At 42.2% G+C, this 19,797-nt stretch overlaps 1 protein-coding gene across 1 annotated transcript in view; it reads left to right on the top strand.

Annotated features, from left to right (window-relative positions):
* The window catches only part of cacna1ib (calcium voltage-gated channel subunit alpha1 Ib), a 205,021-nt gene that overhangs the window by 110,136 nt on the left and 75,088 nt on the right, over positions 1-19,797 (top strand). The window contains exons 7-10 of the mRNA XM_076727506.1: positions 4,502-4,844; positions 5,619-5,711; positions 13,800-14,139; positions 14,225-14,625. Coding sequence (XP_076583621.1) covers positions 4,502-4,844; positions 5,619-5,711; positions 13,800-14,139; positions 14,225-14,625 — 1,177 coding nt within the window. The remainder of the gene's footprint in view (positions 1-4,501; positions 4,845-5,618; positions 5,712-13,799; positions 14,140-14,224; positions 14,626-19,797) is intronic.

The following is a 19,797-nucleotide window of genomic DNA, read 5'->3' as shown; positions in this document are numbered from 1 at the left end:
CGCTGCCGAGCCCAGAGAGAAAATAATGATCTGATGAGAGTCTTTGGGGAAGGCCATCACCATGGTAACCAATTCAGAGATGAGATGGAGACGGGATGTAATCACGGGATGTCCTGACCCACCTGAGTTAATTTCAGTCATGTCATCCAATGGTGGTAAAACAGGCACACAAGCAGACTTTTTTTTTTTTCTGCCACAAAGCTGATGCAAAGCATGTGTGACAGCTGTAAATCAGTGTTTCCCAGAAAAAGGGCACACACCTCTGGCCGGTGTCTCTGCTGTCAGGAGTCCAGCATCTCATCATGTGTGCAAAGACTGCTGTCTGACACTATCTGGTAGCAAACGTAATCACCTCAGTATACGGAGACACACGGCCGATGTCCAATCTGATAATGAGCTAGGCTGTGAAACCCGCTGTCGCTGGATGTTGGCAGAGGGAATCTCTGGAGATCCGTGGGTGGAGTGAGCGATGAGAAGTTGAGTAGAACAAGTGGGAGGACGGTCACTTTTTTTTTTTTTATGTATATTTGCTGTTCCCAGGCATCTGAAAGGTACAAACAAAAGGAGCCCACGATGATTAATGGGAAATGATATCTGGGAACTCACGTTCGTTCATGCAGGGACGCGCTGAAGCGCAGTTTCTTTCTGCAAACAAATAAAAGAAACCAGAACTTTGCTGAGCTCATGTTTGAAATCAGAGTGCTGAGCAGGGGGGCTCAACGGGAGAACACAACTAGAAATATAGAGATGAATAGAGAGGAGTTTGACTTTATTTTTATTTTTGCAAGGCTCATGTTACGTCAGATGCAGAGTCTTCTCATTGATAAACCAAATATCGCCTTAAAGTGGCAATTACAAAGAATGTCTGACTTATCTCCCACCTGCCGTGATGAGCTGAACAAGTCTCAAAAAAGCAGCAATTTCACCATACTGCTTGGTCGTCCTGGGTAACATAAAAACTAATTTGTTACTTTCTCCACCAACTAAAATCCCTTGCTAATAAAAACATTTGCAAGTTTTTATTTGCCGTCCTGTGTGTGGGACAGGATAGCAAATCCAGGGAAGAAGAGTCATAAACGCTCACAGAAAGGAGCCAAGTTTTCTGATTCACTATCATAGAAAGTAGCAATTGGTTATTTCATCCTCTGTTTTTACTTTGTTTGATAAACTGACCTCATCAGCCACCTGAGATTCATGTGACACAACAAGGAATCTCAAAAGTACGTAGCATGCCTCACAAATTAGCTGTGTTATTCTTCATACTACAGACAAAAAGATGGCAGCACATTTATAAATCTACAAATAACATACATACAGCACATACTTGTAATTAAGGGACTCAGTAAATCCAGAAACGTTTTCGCCTTCCTGTTTGGCCTTGTGTTTGGTTTAGGTAGCCAGCTTTGCTTGGCCAGCAAAGACATTGGCAAGGGTGCTTGTCATTTAACTGCACCCTCAGGAATAAAGAAAAACCAATAAAAAAGTGATCAGACATTAAAAAAAGAGTCTTTTTTAACAAAGTGCACAGTTAATGAGACTAAAACAAGACCTCAGCACTTAGAGGAAGAGAAGACGACAACAGTGTTGTGGGCAAAAAGCTGCTGCGTCCTCTTCCTGCAGATCTGTTGAATGTGGTTTAAATAGTGTGCTTGGGTGTACACTCTCCACTAAATGTTGTATTGGCACAAAGTTGTTTGTCGCTAAAGCTGTTTTTGTCCATAAAGGTTCAACTTCAAGCTGCAGTAATTGATATTTAGGGGCAATTTAGGGGCAGAAGCAGAGGAACCCCACAACAAGCTGACAACCCACAGCCCGGCCTTTCACAGCTGCTCTCAGCTGTCGCGGCTGAGGTGTCACCAGCTGACTAACTGCAAACTTTATCCATCCGCCTGGTGGAAATAGGGACAAATGTTCTGTGAAGCCAAAACAGGGAGGTAAAAAGGCTTAGTGGAGTTGCAAAGGTGGATGATAGTCAGCGGTGGAAAGCACATTTGCTCAAGTACTGCACTTTTATACTATAAGTATAAGATAGTTGCTGTAGATTATACAGCCCAGCAGTGCACAAAGTAGTCTGAAACAGCTCAGCCATAAGCATCTACAGCAGTAAAGTGCAACATACACATTAATGCAGCAGTAACATCAATACAAAAACAGCTGATATAATAGTAAAACACTGAGAATGATCGTTTTACTGCACAATGAGTACTTTTACTTGGATATGGGCCTTTTTACTTTTTACTAGTGGAGTCTTTTACCTCTGAGCAAAGTAAAGCTTACTGAATAGATGTGAATCATATCAATCTTCTCATGTAACTCAAGAACTGCAAAAACTCCTAAAATATCAAACTATTTCTGTAATATAAAGTCCACAGACATGCTTGTGGCATATTTGGGTTAAGCCCCATGAGCCAATATAGTTGCAACCAAGATCAGATGATGCAACTGAGGAGATTCAGACCAGAATCAATAGATATGATGGAAATGAGGACTGATGTGTGGGGAAAAAAGATGAGGTAATACACGCCTGGTCAGAAATATCCAGAGCTACTTCGTAAACTTAACTGAAGGTTCTGTTCAGTACAGTCAGTGACAGACTTACAAGGAGTGTGACGAAGACACAGACTGAGAGGCAGGGTGGTATTCACGATGCTGCTGTTATCGAGCCGTCTCAAATACCGGGTCACATGTAATTGCTAACCAGCGTCTGCATTCATCTGTATCTCTTTCTGCGGTCTGCCCTTTAAATAGCGACCTACTCTCAGATTACAGTGAGAACACACAGAGCTTTGCTGTTCTCTGTCTGTAGCGCCTGCCTTGCTCTTTTTGTAATGACAAGGCAAACACCTTTACAGTCTCTCTCTTTCTTTTTTACTCACGCATACTGTTCTTCTCTTCCTGGTCTTAGCTTCAGTCTTCCAGTTATTGATTCAGTTTTGATCTCTTTTCCTTCCTTTTAACTCTATTGTCTTTTCTTTTTCTTCTTGTCTTGCTTCATTCCCTTTGTTTTTGCTTCCCCTCATTGCTTCCTTCTTGACTTCATTCAGTTGTCTTACTTTATTCCTGGCTTCAATGTGTATCTGTGTCCCTCCCTTTCACTTCCAATATCTCCCAGGGCAAAAACTGGACCTGCAGCTCTCACTGGAGCTCATTTTTCGTAGTAAAGTCATGCGCTGCTTCTGGGTCATTGTAAAAACGCCGATTCAAGTCAACTGCAACAACATAATTTTGGCAATAATCAACAGATCAAACACCCTGTGATGCTTGATGCTGCCTCACATTCGGCTCTTCTTTGAAGGGTATACTTTCCAAAACTACAGCTGACAAGCCAGCTGACCACTGGTCTGCCTGTGCCAGTGTCAAAGGGAATAAACTCACCAGCATTTGCAGACAAAACAGAATATCACAGAAAGACAAACAGAACAAACGTGTGTTTTTCAGCCTGCCATTGTTACTGGAGGAAGAAAAGGGGTAGAAGCTGATAGCACATTAAGTGGCTGAAATCAAATGATTCGCTTGGCTGTCAGTCAGGCAGCTCTCACAGACTGCTGTCGCTATATACAATCCATCTGACCACAACAAATATGTGAAGAATACAGCCAATGATGCCGGACACAGCTCAAATACTACAGGAAATGGTCAGACATACACAATGGCAGCTGCTGTTAGCTTGGTGTGTCTCCATCAGTGCTTTTATTCTGGTGTCGATTTCTTTCAATTTTACCATCACAAACATAATCATCACTCTCAGCGTCTGTCTCTCACTCCTGCTCTTTCTCTCCACCCTTTCATCCACTCATCTCTCTCTCTGTGGCCATTATGCTTTCTGTTCTGATCTCACACCACACAAGTGTTGGAAATAGCCTTGAAGGACAGGAGTTTTTTTTTGTCTGTGTGAAATTCTCAAAATAAGTTAGCATGAATGTGTGTGCGCGCACACACACACACACACGCAAGCACACACACACACACACACACACACACACACACTTCTTTTTGATGGCATGTCTTACTACAAACCTCTGTGTTATTGTGGAAATGGATTCAAATATCAAGAATGGAACAAAAATAGCAAATATTTTGGAAGTGTTTTTATTCTTTCTTCTGTCTCAGGTTTCCCGTGTGTCAGAAAGGCTCTTGTAGCAACCAAACCAAATTACATAACTCTATTCACGGCATATCTGCACTGGCCAGGTTTAAAATTGATTTTCAGATTTTACCGGTTACTCATCAGGCGCAGTCAGTTTACGCCCGGCTTCAAATTGCACTATATCACAGACCTTTTCCATGGCCTTTAGTATGAGTCACTGTTTAAAACAAGGCAAAGCAGTAAGATGACTGGTCTTTGAGAATTTCTCATCTCAAATATTATAGATTTCCAAATGTGCCCTCACTTTTTCTAGTGTTCCTAGCAAGAAAATATTTATTAGACTGAGATTTACGTACTTCACATACTACGAATCGTTACTTTTGTACTCACCACTTTCTCCTTTAACACTTTCAGGGCGACGGGTATCAGTCTACCTCGGCCCTACTACATGGCTGACGAGGATGATGAGCGACCCTTCATCTGCTCCCTGCCGGTTGACAACGGCATCATGTCCTGCTCTGACGTCCCGGCCCGCCGCGAGGGAGGCAGGGCCTGCTGCCTGGACAAAGACGACGCCCTCTACCGCCAGTCGCTGGGCCTGAGCCCCGAGCCTCTGAACAATGGGAGCGTCAGTGTGGCAGGGCTATGTGTCAACTGGAACCGGTACTACACCCGGTGTCATACTGGGCACAGCAACCCCCACAAAGGAGCTATCAACTTTGACAACATCGCCTATGCCTGGATTGTCATCTTCCAGGTGAGAATTCTGGTAAACTTGGCAGCATCTAGGCAGCAACTATACCTCTAGCTTCATGGAATAAGAACCTGACGGTACATCCAGCAATCATTTCACAGACAGCAGCAACTCAAATGAGTAGGTGAATACAAAAAGTTCATATTAAATAAGCTTTGGAAGTTATCATGAATGCAGATCAGATAGATACTGGTTACAAAAACCAGGACAAATTAAGGAGCTGGTAAAATTTCACATTCATAGCATGTCCATGTATCCTTTCCTTCCTTTTCCATATGTCCTTGTTTGCTTGGTGATACATGCATGTGCATGTATTGCACTGATCTTAAAGTGGGAAAGATTTATTCAATTTCTTACAGAAAGTTAAAAGAAGATCAATAACACTGTCATGTCTGTTTGTCAAATGTAAGGTTGTGGCCAGCAACAGCTTAGCTTAGCTTAGCTTAGCTTAGCTTAGCACAAAGACTGGAAACAGGAGGAAACAGCCAGCCTGGCTCTGTCCAAATGTCACAACACCTCGAAAGTTCACTAATTAACTCATTATATTGCATTTGTTGAACCCATACATAAACCAACTTGTAAAAACACTAAGTCGCTGTTTTATGAGGAGTTATGTGTCGGACAAGGCAACCAGTGGAGACTCCAGTAAGGAGCTTACAGGCTGTTAATGGACAGACATGAGAGTGGTCTTCTAACTGTGAGACTGCTCCTTTTACAGGAGACCTCCTGTGAATACTCTTATTGTTTATTCACTGTCACCTTTCACCTTCACTGCAGGTGATCACTCTGGAGGGCTGGGTGGAGATCATGTACTATGTGATGGATGCTCATTCCTTCTACAACTTCATCTACTTCATTCTACTGATTATTGTAAGTCACACTCACACACACGTAAGGCTGGGTGATATGGTTGAAATCATTATCACTGTAAGGCTGTAATACTGATATTTTCAGATATCTACATAATACAAACAGGGATGTGTTGGCATGACATCAGACGAAACTCCTCCTTTTTTTGCTCATTAATGTGATGAAATCATATTATTATATGCAATCCCCCTTAAAGTTGAAGAAAGATAACACTGAGGTCTAATACACACGTCTCTCTCTCTCTCTCTCCCCTACATACCTATGCACACACAGGTACAGAAACACACATGCGATGCTGTCATTGTCAGAGCGAAAGCTGAGCCGAAATCCCTCAAGAATCCCCCTTTTGTTCCGATAAAACACTTTTTAATTCCAGTCCTTTAGCCTCTGTCTGTATGTGTGCCGCAGTGGGTGTATATGCTTTTGTGAGCGAGCGTTGATGCATGTTCCCCTCAGTATATTTCTTTTTCGGCCTGTCAGAGAGTACGTGTGTGTGTGTGTGTGTGTGTGTGTGTGTGTGTGTGTGTGTGTGAAAGTGTTATCATAATGCAGTGTGACTGCCAGTCCCGGTTACTTCCCCAACCCAGGGGCTGTCTTGTCTTTTTATTAAACTTTTAATTGCCTGCTTTTAGATTCAGACACAAGCTCTGCCTCTCCTCTCCTCTTGCCTCCCTCTTACTCCTTCACTCCTCCTCCTTTTACTCTCTACATCTGTCAATCTCTGCTCCTGCCATTCTCACCTCCTTCTGCCCTCTATCAATCCTTGCCTTCAAACCCTTCCTTCCCTTCCTTCGCCTCTTTCCTTCCTCTCATCTCTACCCCCTCCTGGCTTCCTTCATCCACTCCCCTCCTGCCTTCATTTCATCTCCCCTTTCTTGCTGCGCATCATTCATGTATCTGTCACTCGACTCATTATTCACAGTCACACAGGAACACACACACATACTCTTGCAAACAGGCACACGCTTCCAGTTATCAATACACAGTAAAAGGTGCCAAATGTTGGGTGAGCCCGGTGCGTTGTTCAATCAGGTTTCGACCTTACCTTTAAGCCACCTTTAACTCCTGCTCTCACCCAACCAAAGAGCAAGTACCCCGCAGTTTATATCTAATGTGTGTTGCATCTGCTTATGCTAAAGTGCTGTGACTGGCCCTGCTGGCTTGGCAGACATCTTAATGCCACGACCCACTCAGTAGTCCAGCTGTCATCCCTTCTTATGCAGCAACACAGTCTTAAAAGTAGTTACCAGTTATATGAGAAAATACATTTATTGACACACACACTCATATGAAAAAGGACACTTTCCCACAGACTTTTCCAGCTTTGCCTTTGGACATTATATCCCCACTCAACTCTTCATCAAGCCCCTAAAATTGCCTCTCTACAGACAATTCATGATATAGTACTTGCCTTTTGATGCAAAAACATCACTGAGGAGGGGTGGCAGGAGGAGGAGGAGAGGACGGAAGGAAATAATTGTAGTAAGGGTTGGTGGAGAGTAAGAGGCGGATGATGAAATGGAAGAGAAAATAGAGGGATGGAAGGGAATTGAGGAGAGAGGAAAAGCAAGGAGGAAGATGGCGAGTGAGCTTCAGAGTGAGGGTGATGAAGTGGGAAGGAGTGGAGGAGGGATGGGAAAGGGATGGATGGATCAATAACGAGAAGAAACCAGAAGGCCGATGATCGACTGGAGTGTCTGCATGAAATCAGAGAGAGGATTGGAGGACGGGAGAGAGGAAGCGACCACATGTTGGTCCCCCTCTTTGATCTTAAATGAAATGTTATTAATTAGAGCGAATCCCTCAGCATGTCCTCCAGGCTCACATGGTTGGAGCAGACACACTGATCACAGCATCAGCTTTAACAGTATGTCATACAATATGTCCCTCCGTCCCCCAGCCTTCAGAATTAAAATCATTTAGTATTAAGGAAGGCGAAGTTTACATATACTGTGCAACACATTTCAGAAACAAAGGCCGATCTTTACATGGTGCAATAAAACTATGACACAGCATAAAATATTAAAGTACAAATAAAGAGGACAGAAACCATTTTAAAGGTAAATTAAAAAGATTAAAACAGAAAGAAACATAAAGTCTTTAATCTGGATTTAAAGACAGTGTAGGGATAGAAGATAGAACGTGAACTCTGGGATGGTTAGCAGACCACTTCCTGATCACCGTCTTCAGTAAATGACCAGAGGTGTTTCTCTCTTTTTTTTTGGATTGACAGCTAAAAGCTAGAAATGTTGGACATGCGTCAGTGTCTTGTCATGATGTCCGTACAAGATATAAAAATCACTGGTGAATTCATCACTATGGCTCAGCAGCTAATATTAGTGCTAACATGAATAACGGTGTTATATCTCGAATAAAGGATTTATGTCTAATTAAAATGAGAAAGCCCTGTCCAGCATCCAGTATCCGATGTAACATGTATAAAATCTTCAAATCTGACACAACTAATCACCTCACTGAGAAACCCAAGATATTAAAACCCAGATTCAAAAATAGTGTGGACACTGTGTTAAAACATAAACATTTGAAGGACCATCCTACAGATTCAGCCTCAAAATCAATTCAGTTGCTGTAATTTCAACAAAAATGTGCCCTCATGTCTGTCCACTTTACCATAAATGCTTGAACAACATGTCAACGAGGAAGGAAATCACCACTGTTTAAAGTTTCTCTAGATGAATATGTTCTCATTCATTATGCTTAAAGCTGTTGTGGCGCTGTAGCATCATGGCAGGATTTCACTCCCTGCAGTTGTTTCATATCTGTCGCTTTTCCCCACAGAGTGGAGATTTCACTGTCGGGCTCATGTCGGCTTTGTAAGGCTTGTCTCACAAACAGACTTCATGCAGGAAAGTGATTTAAGCGTTACTGTTCACATGTTAAAAGTTCTGTTCATATCCCCACTTGTCCTCATCTCACTAGCGGACAGATGAGGACACTTTTAATTATGCTTCCTTTAATACTGCACGACGCTGAGCGTGGAGAGACGGAAGACAGCGAGCGACAGCAACCGAGACACACAGAAGGAGAGGCAGAGAGAGAGAGAGAGAGAGGGGGCGAGAGAGGTTCAGGTCATGTGTAGATGCTTTGACGATTTCACTCGCGCAACATTCATGCAGATCAAGTGTGTTAAATTGAATTGAATTGAGAGAGGGGGGGGGGGGGGGGAGAGAGAGTGGGATGAAGAGTGAGTGATATGAGGGAGCTAGATGAAAACAGTGATGAGCGATGGAGAGAGTGTGACAGATGGAGAGACAGATGAAAAAAGCCAGATAAAGATGGAGAGAGTTTGAGAGATGCTGTTTTGCTTATTACCGTCGTGTAGAGCAGTTTACACCAGAGGACTCGGTGGAATTAAAGGCTTTCCACGGAAAATATCTTGGCCCTGTGGAATTAAGGTTTAACATCCGGAAATGCCAGCCTCAACCTGTTTTGTTACAGAGCCGCACAGTGTGATAAGCCTTTTGATTTGACACTGTGTAAGCCCCCTTTACCCTCCCTTAGACGTGGTATTAACATTAGCCCATTCGTGGATATGGATACAGACACCTGATCGTTTATCTCATGTAATATCCCCACGTGTTGCTGTGTTTCGGCGTATTAAATGGAAGCAAAATTTGTCTGTGGTTTAGCTGATCTGATCTGTATCTCTGTATCTTTATTGCCCGGTCGCACACAAAAAGACATTTGTGAGATATCTGATTAGTGAGACAGTAGCACCCAGAGATCCTGTAATGTGACTGTGGTATATGTTTAAGAACTTTATAATCTTCAAAATTCAATTTAGATCAATTTTGCAATTTATAGGAACTTACTTTTGTAATAAATGATGAAACACATAAGTGAAATGAAGCTGAAGTCACATTTGCTGCATTTGTAAGCCATAAACAGTACTTCACTGGGGGCTTAACTACATTGCTAAACAATCTGTCATGAGTAAGATAGTTAACATTTAACACAGTTAACACATAACATTGAGCTGATCGATTGTTTCCATGTGCTGTCTTTTCATTGGATTGCAGTGTTTGTGTGTGGTCAGGGTAGAGCTGCTGCTTCACCTGCTGTTGGAACATTTTCCCAGTCACTGTGATATGAACAGGTTGTGTTTTTTATTTCTTAAGCACTGTCAGCGTCCACGTATCAGACCTGAATAATAAACTATTTTACTTTCATATAACCATGCTTTGTGCTGCGCATCCTGCAGATGCAGCGGATATAATGACAAACATTTTTTTCTCCAATATAAGAGCTAAACCACATAGTGGTTATTCCCGAGCCTCTAAGTATTCTCACTGTCCATGCAAATAGCTTAAAGCGCCACTATTTTTCATTTTATCTCATTTTATTTTATTTATTTTGCAACTTAGGGGCACAACACTGGCTTAAATAGCCACTCCCAAATATACGTGCATAAAGACAGCCATCCAGAGGAACAGGAAGAAAAAAAAGAAAATGATACTATTAATTGTCCTCTCGAAAATACCTTAGAAAAAGTAACACCCAGGTGATACTCAGGCCACGCTGGAAAAAGATGTGTGTTACGTGTGAGCTATGTGATAAATGTATCTAGAGGGTGTGAAAGAGCTGGATAGCAGGGCTGAGCGCCACTGACTAATAACTGACAGGACTCCATAGTTTAATCAATATGGGTTTTTGGAGCCTGTGTGTAATTTGCCCCTTCTGACAAAGGTCCCATATAGTTTGGATCCACATATTGTAAGTGGGAAGATCTGGTTTTAGCCATTGAATAGTTTTAAGGCAGCTGTAAATAATATATTTGAAAAGTATTTCTTGGTCCTCCCATCCAGGCATTACTCTAAATACTGTGTTGTCTTGTGGCATATTCTTTTGGAAAACCCCTTTGAGGACATTAATACCAATATCCACTCTTCTTTTAGCCTTGGTCTTTTAGCATCTCTTCTTCACCAGCTAGTTGTTCAATTTGTCTGTCTGCAGTCTAATGAAAACATCAGCCTTTCGTTGCAGGACACTGGATTGATGATCGCACCTAACCAAACAAAAATGTGCCGTAAAGATGAAATAATGAGCTAAAAGAGGCTCAAAGGCTCTGCAGAGCTGATGTAACTCCCTCTGGGTTTGACACTGCATGCAATGCCTTTGACATTCCTTGTTAAAAAAATATTAATTATCAGAGCTTTGGTATTATATTCACAGTAATTCTTTTCACGGCTTGTCTCAGTTTCTCTTTTTTAGCCTCAAACTCTCTCACACACACATACAGTACACTCACACTGCATCCACTCACTGTAATCCACACATACACACATTGTCATTGTGTCACTCTGCTGCAGACACTAAAGCTACACACACAGCCCCACACACTAATCTAATTGTATTTCAGTGGCTCCAGCAGGGTGTGAGCATAAATATTTGATGGGATCAGCGAGGGTGCTGAACGGGTGCTGGGACCCACTGCCTCCCTTTTGGTCTGCAAGTCCAGAGAGTTGGCATGAAAGACCAGCTAGTCTAACCACAAATCTCTGCACTGGATCAATAAAGAGCAGCTCCACACACAAAACGTGCACACACACTCATCCGCTTCCACACGCTTTTTATCCAGCTCTTCCACACTCTTTGTCACAGTGGTTCAGATGTAGAGCAGAAGGGGGTTATCAGGCTTCACAATCACTATTGATCAGAGCCTAGAGACCGTTCGACTTCACCCTCCTCTCTGCTTTCACGCTTTCTCTCTCCTCTTCTTTCTCTTCTTCTTTTTCCTCATCGGCTCTACTTCTCGGCGTGACCTTGCCCCCTTTTCTTCTCTCTTTTTCTCTCTCCTTCTATATCCGTTTCACCTGCTGCCTCTTGTAATGAAAGTGAGCCTCAAACATCAAACACAGCATACCGCCCAGCATTCTGACACACTTCTAAAAATATATTTCATCTTCACATTGTCAAAAGTGTAAGCAATTGCTGTATTAGAAATTAGCTGACCTTACACATGGTTAATTTTAATTAGCATTGCAGCATAAGATCAGCTTTATGTTGAAGATATCCTAGTGTGAGTTTAACAGTCATAGAAAGAGACTATGAATGAGAGAATGGGGCAAAAAGAATGGATTCTTTCTTCCTTGTCTGTCTTTGATAGCTGTTCAATATTGCTCTTTTATACTTAAATCTCACAAGGCTTTCTCTTGCTAACAGCAATTTTATTGTCAATCAAGTACAACTAGGCTCAAGGCCAGGTTTCATTTGCCCATGCAGTCATCCGTCACTCTTCCTACCATAAGTCCTTTCCACAAGCTTAGATAACATGGAGTTGGCCCCGTGGTGGTAGCTTTTCACTCTTATGTGCAGTGTTAGATATTCACTCTCCCTTCAAAATTAACGCTTCGGGTTGTGCAAAGAAACTGCAGAGCTACATGGAAGTTTTGAAACAAATGTCAATTTTCTAAAGTGCTCCGAAACTTTTTTGGGTGGAATTAAGTAAAAATGAACCAGCATCAGACACCACATCTTGACAGCCTGAACTAGGTATACTACTGGGTAGTAAATAAAGTGACATTCAGGTCTGGTGTATGCTATGTAAGTTCTGTAGATCTCACCATGCTGTGGTGAGATCTACATGTCTGACCTGCATGTGATTAGGAGTAAGGTGGTCTCTGGTGCTAATTAACACATGCAGGCAACTTGGATTCAAGCTGTCACAATACAATTAAGTAAACTTGCGCTATATCCCCCCCACTGGAATTCATAATGTGTTTAATTTGTAAGGTGAAAATTTCAGTGCAGATCCCCAACCATATTACTCCTAAAACCAAGGTCATCTGATAACATTACCTCTGTGTAAAGTAGCATTAATTAATTATATCAGCAATTAATTAAAAGATTGCTCTGGTTTTCTGTGTTTTTTTCCTGTTCTGGGTGAGAATTATTTAGGCCGTATAGTTGCAGAGTGGGAGGATTTTTTTTTTTTTTTTTTTTTCATTTGATCATCAATTTTACTTATTCCAACCTCTGTTCTGAGATATGTTTTTATGTTATTTTGATATAATCACTCTAAATGCCCATGAGCCTTGGCTTCTACTGCTATGGCGAATAAGCTAGTCAGAGGTACAAATCAGAGCTGTACCACATTCCAAACACGTCATTGTTGCAGTATGAGATGAAACAAGGCTGTATGGTCAGTTTAGCATAGTTTTTAGCTTCTGTCCACCGTTAGCTAACGTGACGCACCAGATGGTTTGATAGACAGAACCATCTGGGAAACTGTCCTTGGAAAATGTTTGGAGAAGGGCTGACACTTTCAAAAAATGCTTGGCAGCTGATTGGAAGAACCATTGGTCTGTCACCATCTATTAGGGCTAACTTGTACAAAGCAGATCAATGAACCAGATGATGTTGTAGTGGGGATTTAGCTAAAGCGAGTCAGGAGAAGATGAAAACATCTTTTCCATGAAGAAAAGCCTTCAGTGCTGTTCTTTGCTTTCAAATGAAAACAACGCCCGGCTGGGGCTGCCATTAGTGCCTCTGATTGGTCTGAATCACCTGCCGTTTTGCCACAAGCACATAACTAGAAGCTGGACATCTTGCGTGATCTTGTGAATCCAGCTGTCTTGCAAGGTAAACCATTAGCAGCTCATGTAATAAAATTGTAAGCGCTGTTTCCCCCTGGAATGCATATTGGCAGTCACAGCTGACTGATAATCTCACACTTTTATATACATACTGTAGGTCTGTACCATTATTTCTTTTAGCGAATGACCAGATACTTTTCAACACATCATCTTTTGTTCTGGTGATTCAACCAGTCTGTGGAAGTACTCCAACTGTGAGTCATGTAACAGCCACTCTCCGAAGGAAATGAATGGGACTTGAACTCTGAACCAGGCCTGCCCCAAAGAGCTTCCACTACCTTGCAGCTCGACACTACTGTTCTTAGCCTAGGTTACAGTGTATGTGTCACTGATAAAAGAGACAAATCCAGGGAACCTGTGGGATATATCCCTAAATCACATGAGGTTCCAGGATTATACTCCTGTCTGAGTCTAAGCTTTGCCACATCAATCTTAAAAACTCAATTTCCACATATGGCTCTCATCCTCCCAGGTGGGTTCCTTCTTCATGATCAACCTGTGTCTCGTGGTCATCGCCACCCAGTTCTCAGAGACCAAGCAGAGGGAGCACCAGCTGATGCAGGAGCAGCGAGCACAGTGTTCCTCCTCCTCCACCCTGGCCAGTGAACCCGGGGACTGCTACGAGGAGCTCTTTCAGCTGGTCTGCCACGTCATCCGCAAGGCCAGGAGGCAAACTGTTGCCTTCTTCAACACCCTGCGGGGCAAACCACGTGGCTTCAGGGGCGTCGGAAGAGGTAGAGGAGGAGAAATGGGGAGGGAGAGGAAAGCCAATGGAAAGGGAGGACGTGAGAGGAGAGCAATGAGGAGGCATGGTGTGTAACTGTAAAAATATTCAGCTGTATTTTGATGCATGCTTTACACACTACCCTTTGACACCCTCCATTTGCACCATTTCAGGTGCACATTGTCCCCACCATAATAAACCTGACCACACCTCCCCCGCCTCCCCCATGGCCCTCGCCTCCACCACTGCCACCGACAGCTGTCCTCAGTGCGCCGCAGCCCTGTCGCTCACTGATGGCGTGGGACCAGGTCGCAGTGCAAACGATGAAGAAGACGAGGGAGCTGTGGAGGAAACGGACAGGGAAGGGGTGCAACCTGGTGGTAAAGAGAAGGGTAAGAAAGGCCAGGGTCCAGGGAGACATGGAGGCTGCAGTCCAAAGAAGCGATGCAGGGAGCTGTGGCACGACATGAGGATGAAGCTGTGGGGGATCGTGGAGAGCAAATACTTCAACCGAGGCATCATGATTGCCATCCTGATCAACACCATCAGCATGGGCATCGAGCACCATGAGCAGGTACAGACAGCCGCAGCTCCGCTCTGTGTTGCATAACTGTCCTTGGTCATCATTTTCCTTATTTTATTATTTTGGTCATTTATTTTTCTGCCTGTTTCATTTCTGCTCCACCTCTGTCACTGTCAGATTGTCTCTTTTCCACAGCTGTCCGTTTATTCATGTTTAAACAATTATTTTCAGTGTCACAGAAGTGTTCATCCTCACAAAAAAAGCACAAATTGTTGTCTATAGAAACACAATGTAATAACTAACGGCACATCAAAAGTAGCTGTTTTAAATGAGATCCATCACAGTTTTCCAGAAGTGTCCAACCTGCTGTTTCTTATATGTGGCTCCTTGTGTTGAAATATTACCGTGTGATTTGGTGTCAGAATTCAGGAATAAGTCATGACCTTGCCATGAAATAATTATAACAAACCATTAATCCAACAGAAAGAAAGCAAAAACATGGGGCAACTGATTTTAACAACTTTTGTTTTGTGGAAAATTAGTGTAGAGATCATTGGGAACAGTGTTGGGCATTTCTTGATTGGAGTTGCTTGCTTGTAACTACGAAACATTTAGTTCCAACTTTTGATTTTCATCAGTTGTGTGATTTTATTCTGTCAACAACTCCTGAGGAGTGGAAAAATAATGAGAACCCAATTAGAAACATCCTTAGCTACTCTCTCCTTTACAAATTTAGGAACAACAATCTAACAGTGCTTGGAGGGAGGTTTCCTCCATTAGCGATAATGTTGGAATTAATATATTGCAGTATTTGTCTTGTTGATTATGAGTGTGCGTGTGTTTATCTTTACTTACTGTGACCCTATTAGCAAGTACTAGCAAGTTAACAATGTAAATTGATGAATGGAGGAATCCATAAGAGTTAAAATAAATGATTTGCCTCATTAATACTCTGCAGATGCACAAGCTGTAGCCTCTCTTTCTACCTACAGTTGTTTTAGAGTGAACCAACAACCATGTAGTTTTCAGCCTGAGTCTCTTTTAGTGTCTCATTTCCCTGTCACTCAATGTCCACACTCCTCCGCAATGTCAACTCTCTATATTCTTTCTTGTGTATATCCACCCCTCTTTCTTACATGGCTTTTCCTTCATCTGCCTGTGTAATGTGATTCTCCAGCCAACAGGGTGAACCCACCCAGGTTAGGTAGCAGGCTATAGGTAGACCCACCTGAACATTATAACACTTTTGGTTCAGATCACACTCACTAAGATCTCCAACCAATAAAGAATGATGCCTCATGCTTTCTTTTAACTTCAACTTTTTTCCCCATTTCCTGTCTGTTTCTGTTGCTCTGCTTCGTACACTCTTTGTCTTTCTATCAATATTTCTCGCTCTTGCTATACCGTCGCCCACTCACGCCTGCCACCGCCACAGTGGTGGGTCGTCTCTCATCTCAGGGGCGGCTAAAAATAGAGGGAGACAGAACGAGAGAGGCAGACAGAGATTTTGCTCCTTTAATGGGGAGGAAATAGCGAGCTGGAATGTCTGTGGTTCCACCGCCTGTTTAGCAAACTGGAGTCATGCCTCCGTCTGTTTGAACAGTGGTATCCAAGGCTGAATCTGCCTTATCGCTCAGATCCTCACCCTGTAGAGAGGTGCTTCCACCTGTCTCGCTACAGCTTTAGGTCTATAGGCCTGTGGGTGTGGGAACAACAGATTTCCAGCACGGGGAAATGCTAGCCGACAGCTTTTTTTTTTTTTTTTTTTTCTTATTTTAAGTTTCTGGGTTGTAGCAGGTGAGAATTAGGCCACCAGGGACTTTGGCAGGCAACCAGACATAATTTGGAGAGTGTGTTTTTTCCACAGAAGTAAGTGTTAGATGTATTGAGATGTCTTCCGCACACATTTTATAGTAACAACAAACTTTGTCTGCTTCCTCTTGTCACACAAGAGCAAAAGTGTAATGAATATATTAAGTTTTCTGCTGTTTATTTGCTCATACATAAGCTACAATTGTTAGTACGACATGCTTTGTAGTTAGTTACAGGTTGCCTGTAAAGAATTAGAAAATCATGACTGGAGTGAACTGTGTAGTATTACCCCACTGTGTGGAAACCTCTCCTGGATGCTATCAGAGTTTAGAGTGATGTTAGCGTCTCTGTCCTGCACTTTGTTGTATTTGAGAAAGCTGCACTGCAGCAACCCTGACCAACATAACCAAGATAGTGTTAGGTTTACAAAATGCATTGGATAGTTATCATCTTCATCCTGAAAACCTTAACTCTCGTCATGTTGGAAGTGAAGACCTATGATTTGAAAACACGAACAAGTTTGTACACGAAGCAGCCAAACAGGGTTATGTTTGAATTTATGATGGTCTGATCTCAGTAGCTGAGCTGTAGCTTTAACCTTGCTCTCAGTCTTTTCGCCCAATATGATGCATGTAGCCATCAAGTGCATATTTAAGACCCCTTGTGCAAGATTGTTCTTTTAAAATGTGTTCGTTGGGATCATTGAAAAGTTGGCCAGGGACAGCAATTCCAACCAACTTGTTGAGCTCATGCTAATTTAATTACCTAGCTAGCTACACTTGGTGTGTACTTTGAATTTCAAGCACTAAATCTGCCACAGTTATTATTGTAAACTGAGTTTTGTGCCGAATACAAAGCAGGTTTAACAATAGTAACAAAGGGGGCCGGGTGCAGTCAATAGGGACACATGCACAGATGATTTGATTGAGCCTACATTATTAGCTACAGTAATAGTTTTAAAAGGAAACTGTTCTGACCTTCTGAGATGAAATGTTTCAGATATTGAAAGTTCTTTCATATAATTACAGTAGTTTAAATGATTTCCATCAGTGCCAAGTGTACCTCAAATTGTTGTCCACATCACAAATATGATTATCATTCTTGGGATTATTGGAGCACTCAGTCATTGTCTGAAGGGACATTAGATGCTACAGTGGCATCATGAGAGTTACTGAAAGTACACGACTATATCCCCCATCGAACAGGATGGTTTGCTCCAGTGAGAAGACACTTCAGAGAATGTAACAGCTGTTTGGGAATTAATAATGCAGCAGTGTGATGGGCACTTTGGAGATTTGACAGGGATGGATAAAGATCAAACAACACTGTTAAATGATTGTCTTTCTCTGCCAAAATGTCAAGATTGAAACAGAAGCAAATTACTGGATTGATATGGCAGGGGATACCATGGTTTCAGTCAAAATATTCAACAACACCCACGTATTTTAGTTTCAGATTCTTTGTGTTTTTGTGTTTCCCACAGGCAAATTAAAATCACAACAGAAACCAAACCTATTTGGTAATCATGAGTGGAAGTAAGCCAGAGGATTCAAAAACAAAATCTTAAGTGGGTTTTGGAGGACAATAAATCAACACAGAAAAAAGTTGTATGTCTTAGATTGGAAAATGAGAACAATCCACAGGGATTTGAATTTAGCAGTTACTGAAAGCTTGCATCTATAAAACATGTTGTGGATAAATGCAACCATCCAGTTCTTGAACAATCAACAGCCAGTGGGAGAAGCCTTAAAAAAAGCATTATCTGCATTGAGCGTTAATAATCAAAGTTAAGGTTGAAACATGTAACAGCTTTTATTTAAGAGATTTGATAAGAAACACAGTGTTTTCAGAACTGACACAGGGAGAGACATTAGAAGAATTTAGGTGTTGTGATTTTCATTATTAGAATATTGATATTTATGCATGATACTACAGCAGTGGCTTTGGATTGTTAGCTATCACAGGAATGTTAAATGAGACGGGTGAAAAGGTGTAGCACTAACAGGGGTCAGACTCATCGTGCATCAGACGCTAAAAGCATTGGAGTAGTGAAAACATTGAAAAGGCTCAGCTTGTTACAAAAAGTTAATAAAATTGTCCACAAATGAGACCATCACAGGAATGTGCTATTACTAAACAACAAAATAGTTTTGTTTTTGTTTTTTTTCACTTATACATGCTGAGGAAATAATGGCAACAGCTCAGTTTGCAGCCGCCCCCAAACAGACTTAGTGAAAGGCTGTTTTTGAAGGGGGACCTGTTTCGTTCAGTGGTTTGAGTGGAGGACACTTCTTGGATATTTCAGCTCCCGGTAAAAAAAATCCTGAAGGACACCCCTTCTTACCTTTTTACCCCCCCATCCTCCTGTGTGAGCCCTCTTCACACCTCCTCAGACTGCCAGACAGACTTAAACAATTTCCCCTCTGGGATCAATAAAGTGATTCTGATTCTGATTCTGATTCTGATTCTGATTCTGAATCTGAATCTGACTACAAAGCATACTGATTGAAACCATACACGTGTGTTTATCAAGAGCTGCATCATGTCAGCCAGGCCTGTCTGGGCCTGTTGCTGGTGAGGGTTGCCTCAGAAAACACTCTCCATGTGGACCACAGCATCTTATTTCATTTTATGATGGTTTTTTTGCCTGATTGCTACAGCTACATCAACGCAAATAACAAAGTAATTTCACACGCTTTCAACCTCCAGATCATCTCACTCGCCTGACTGCCTGCAACATACTGCAGTACATTATACACCTTTTCCTTGCTGGCACTGACTGTGAGTCTGTGAGCTAAATAGATATATTTATTTCCACAACAGCATGACCTGATTAAACCTCCTTACCTACTTTGACAATCCTGTTCTGAACTGTCCAAATTTCCCTCTGAAGAATGATTTTGACATCAGCTGTGGCAGACATATAAACTGAGCTGCAGCCTATTGAGCTTCTCATCATGGATCTTTTACAATGACAAACACAGCTCTCCTCTCATTTAGCCTATCTAAAACAGCCAGGTTGTCTTTCCCCGTTGGGGGGGTGACAGTAGCCCCGCCCTTCCAGTTGCTTCTTCTGGGTAATGGTTGTGAAAAGCAGGAAGAAGTAATCCCTTTCCCTTTACAATCCCAATGGAGAAATAACTCTCTTCAGCTCTTCAACCACTTTGCTCCTCTAGCTGAGGTCACCAATGGCCCAGTTTTCCCATTTTCTCATGCTCTCATTGCCAAACAAATTACAGCATCATTCAAAAGGCACCCCTCGCCCAGCTTCTCCAACTCTCCCAGTGGCAAATATCCCCGACTATCAGCCTCAGTATCTGTGAGCAGTGTTAGTCCCAGAGATAACCGGTAACTCTGCTAGTACAGCCAACTCCTCTGGCCATGAAGCTACCTTCTCCAACAATGCTAATT

This window comes from Chaetodon auriga, chromosome 4 (assembly GCF_051107435.1).
Source record: "Chaetodon auriga isolate fChaAug3 chromosome 4, fChaAug3.hap1, whole genome shotgun sequence".
Classification (NCBI taxonomy): domain Eukaryota; kingdom Metazoa; phylum Chordata; class Actinopteri; order Chaetodontiformes; family Chaetodontidae; genus Chaetodon; species Chaetodon auriga.
The sequence above is the reverse complement of the archived record's forward strand: the minus strand, read 5'-3'. Positions and strand labels throughout refer to the sequence as shown.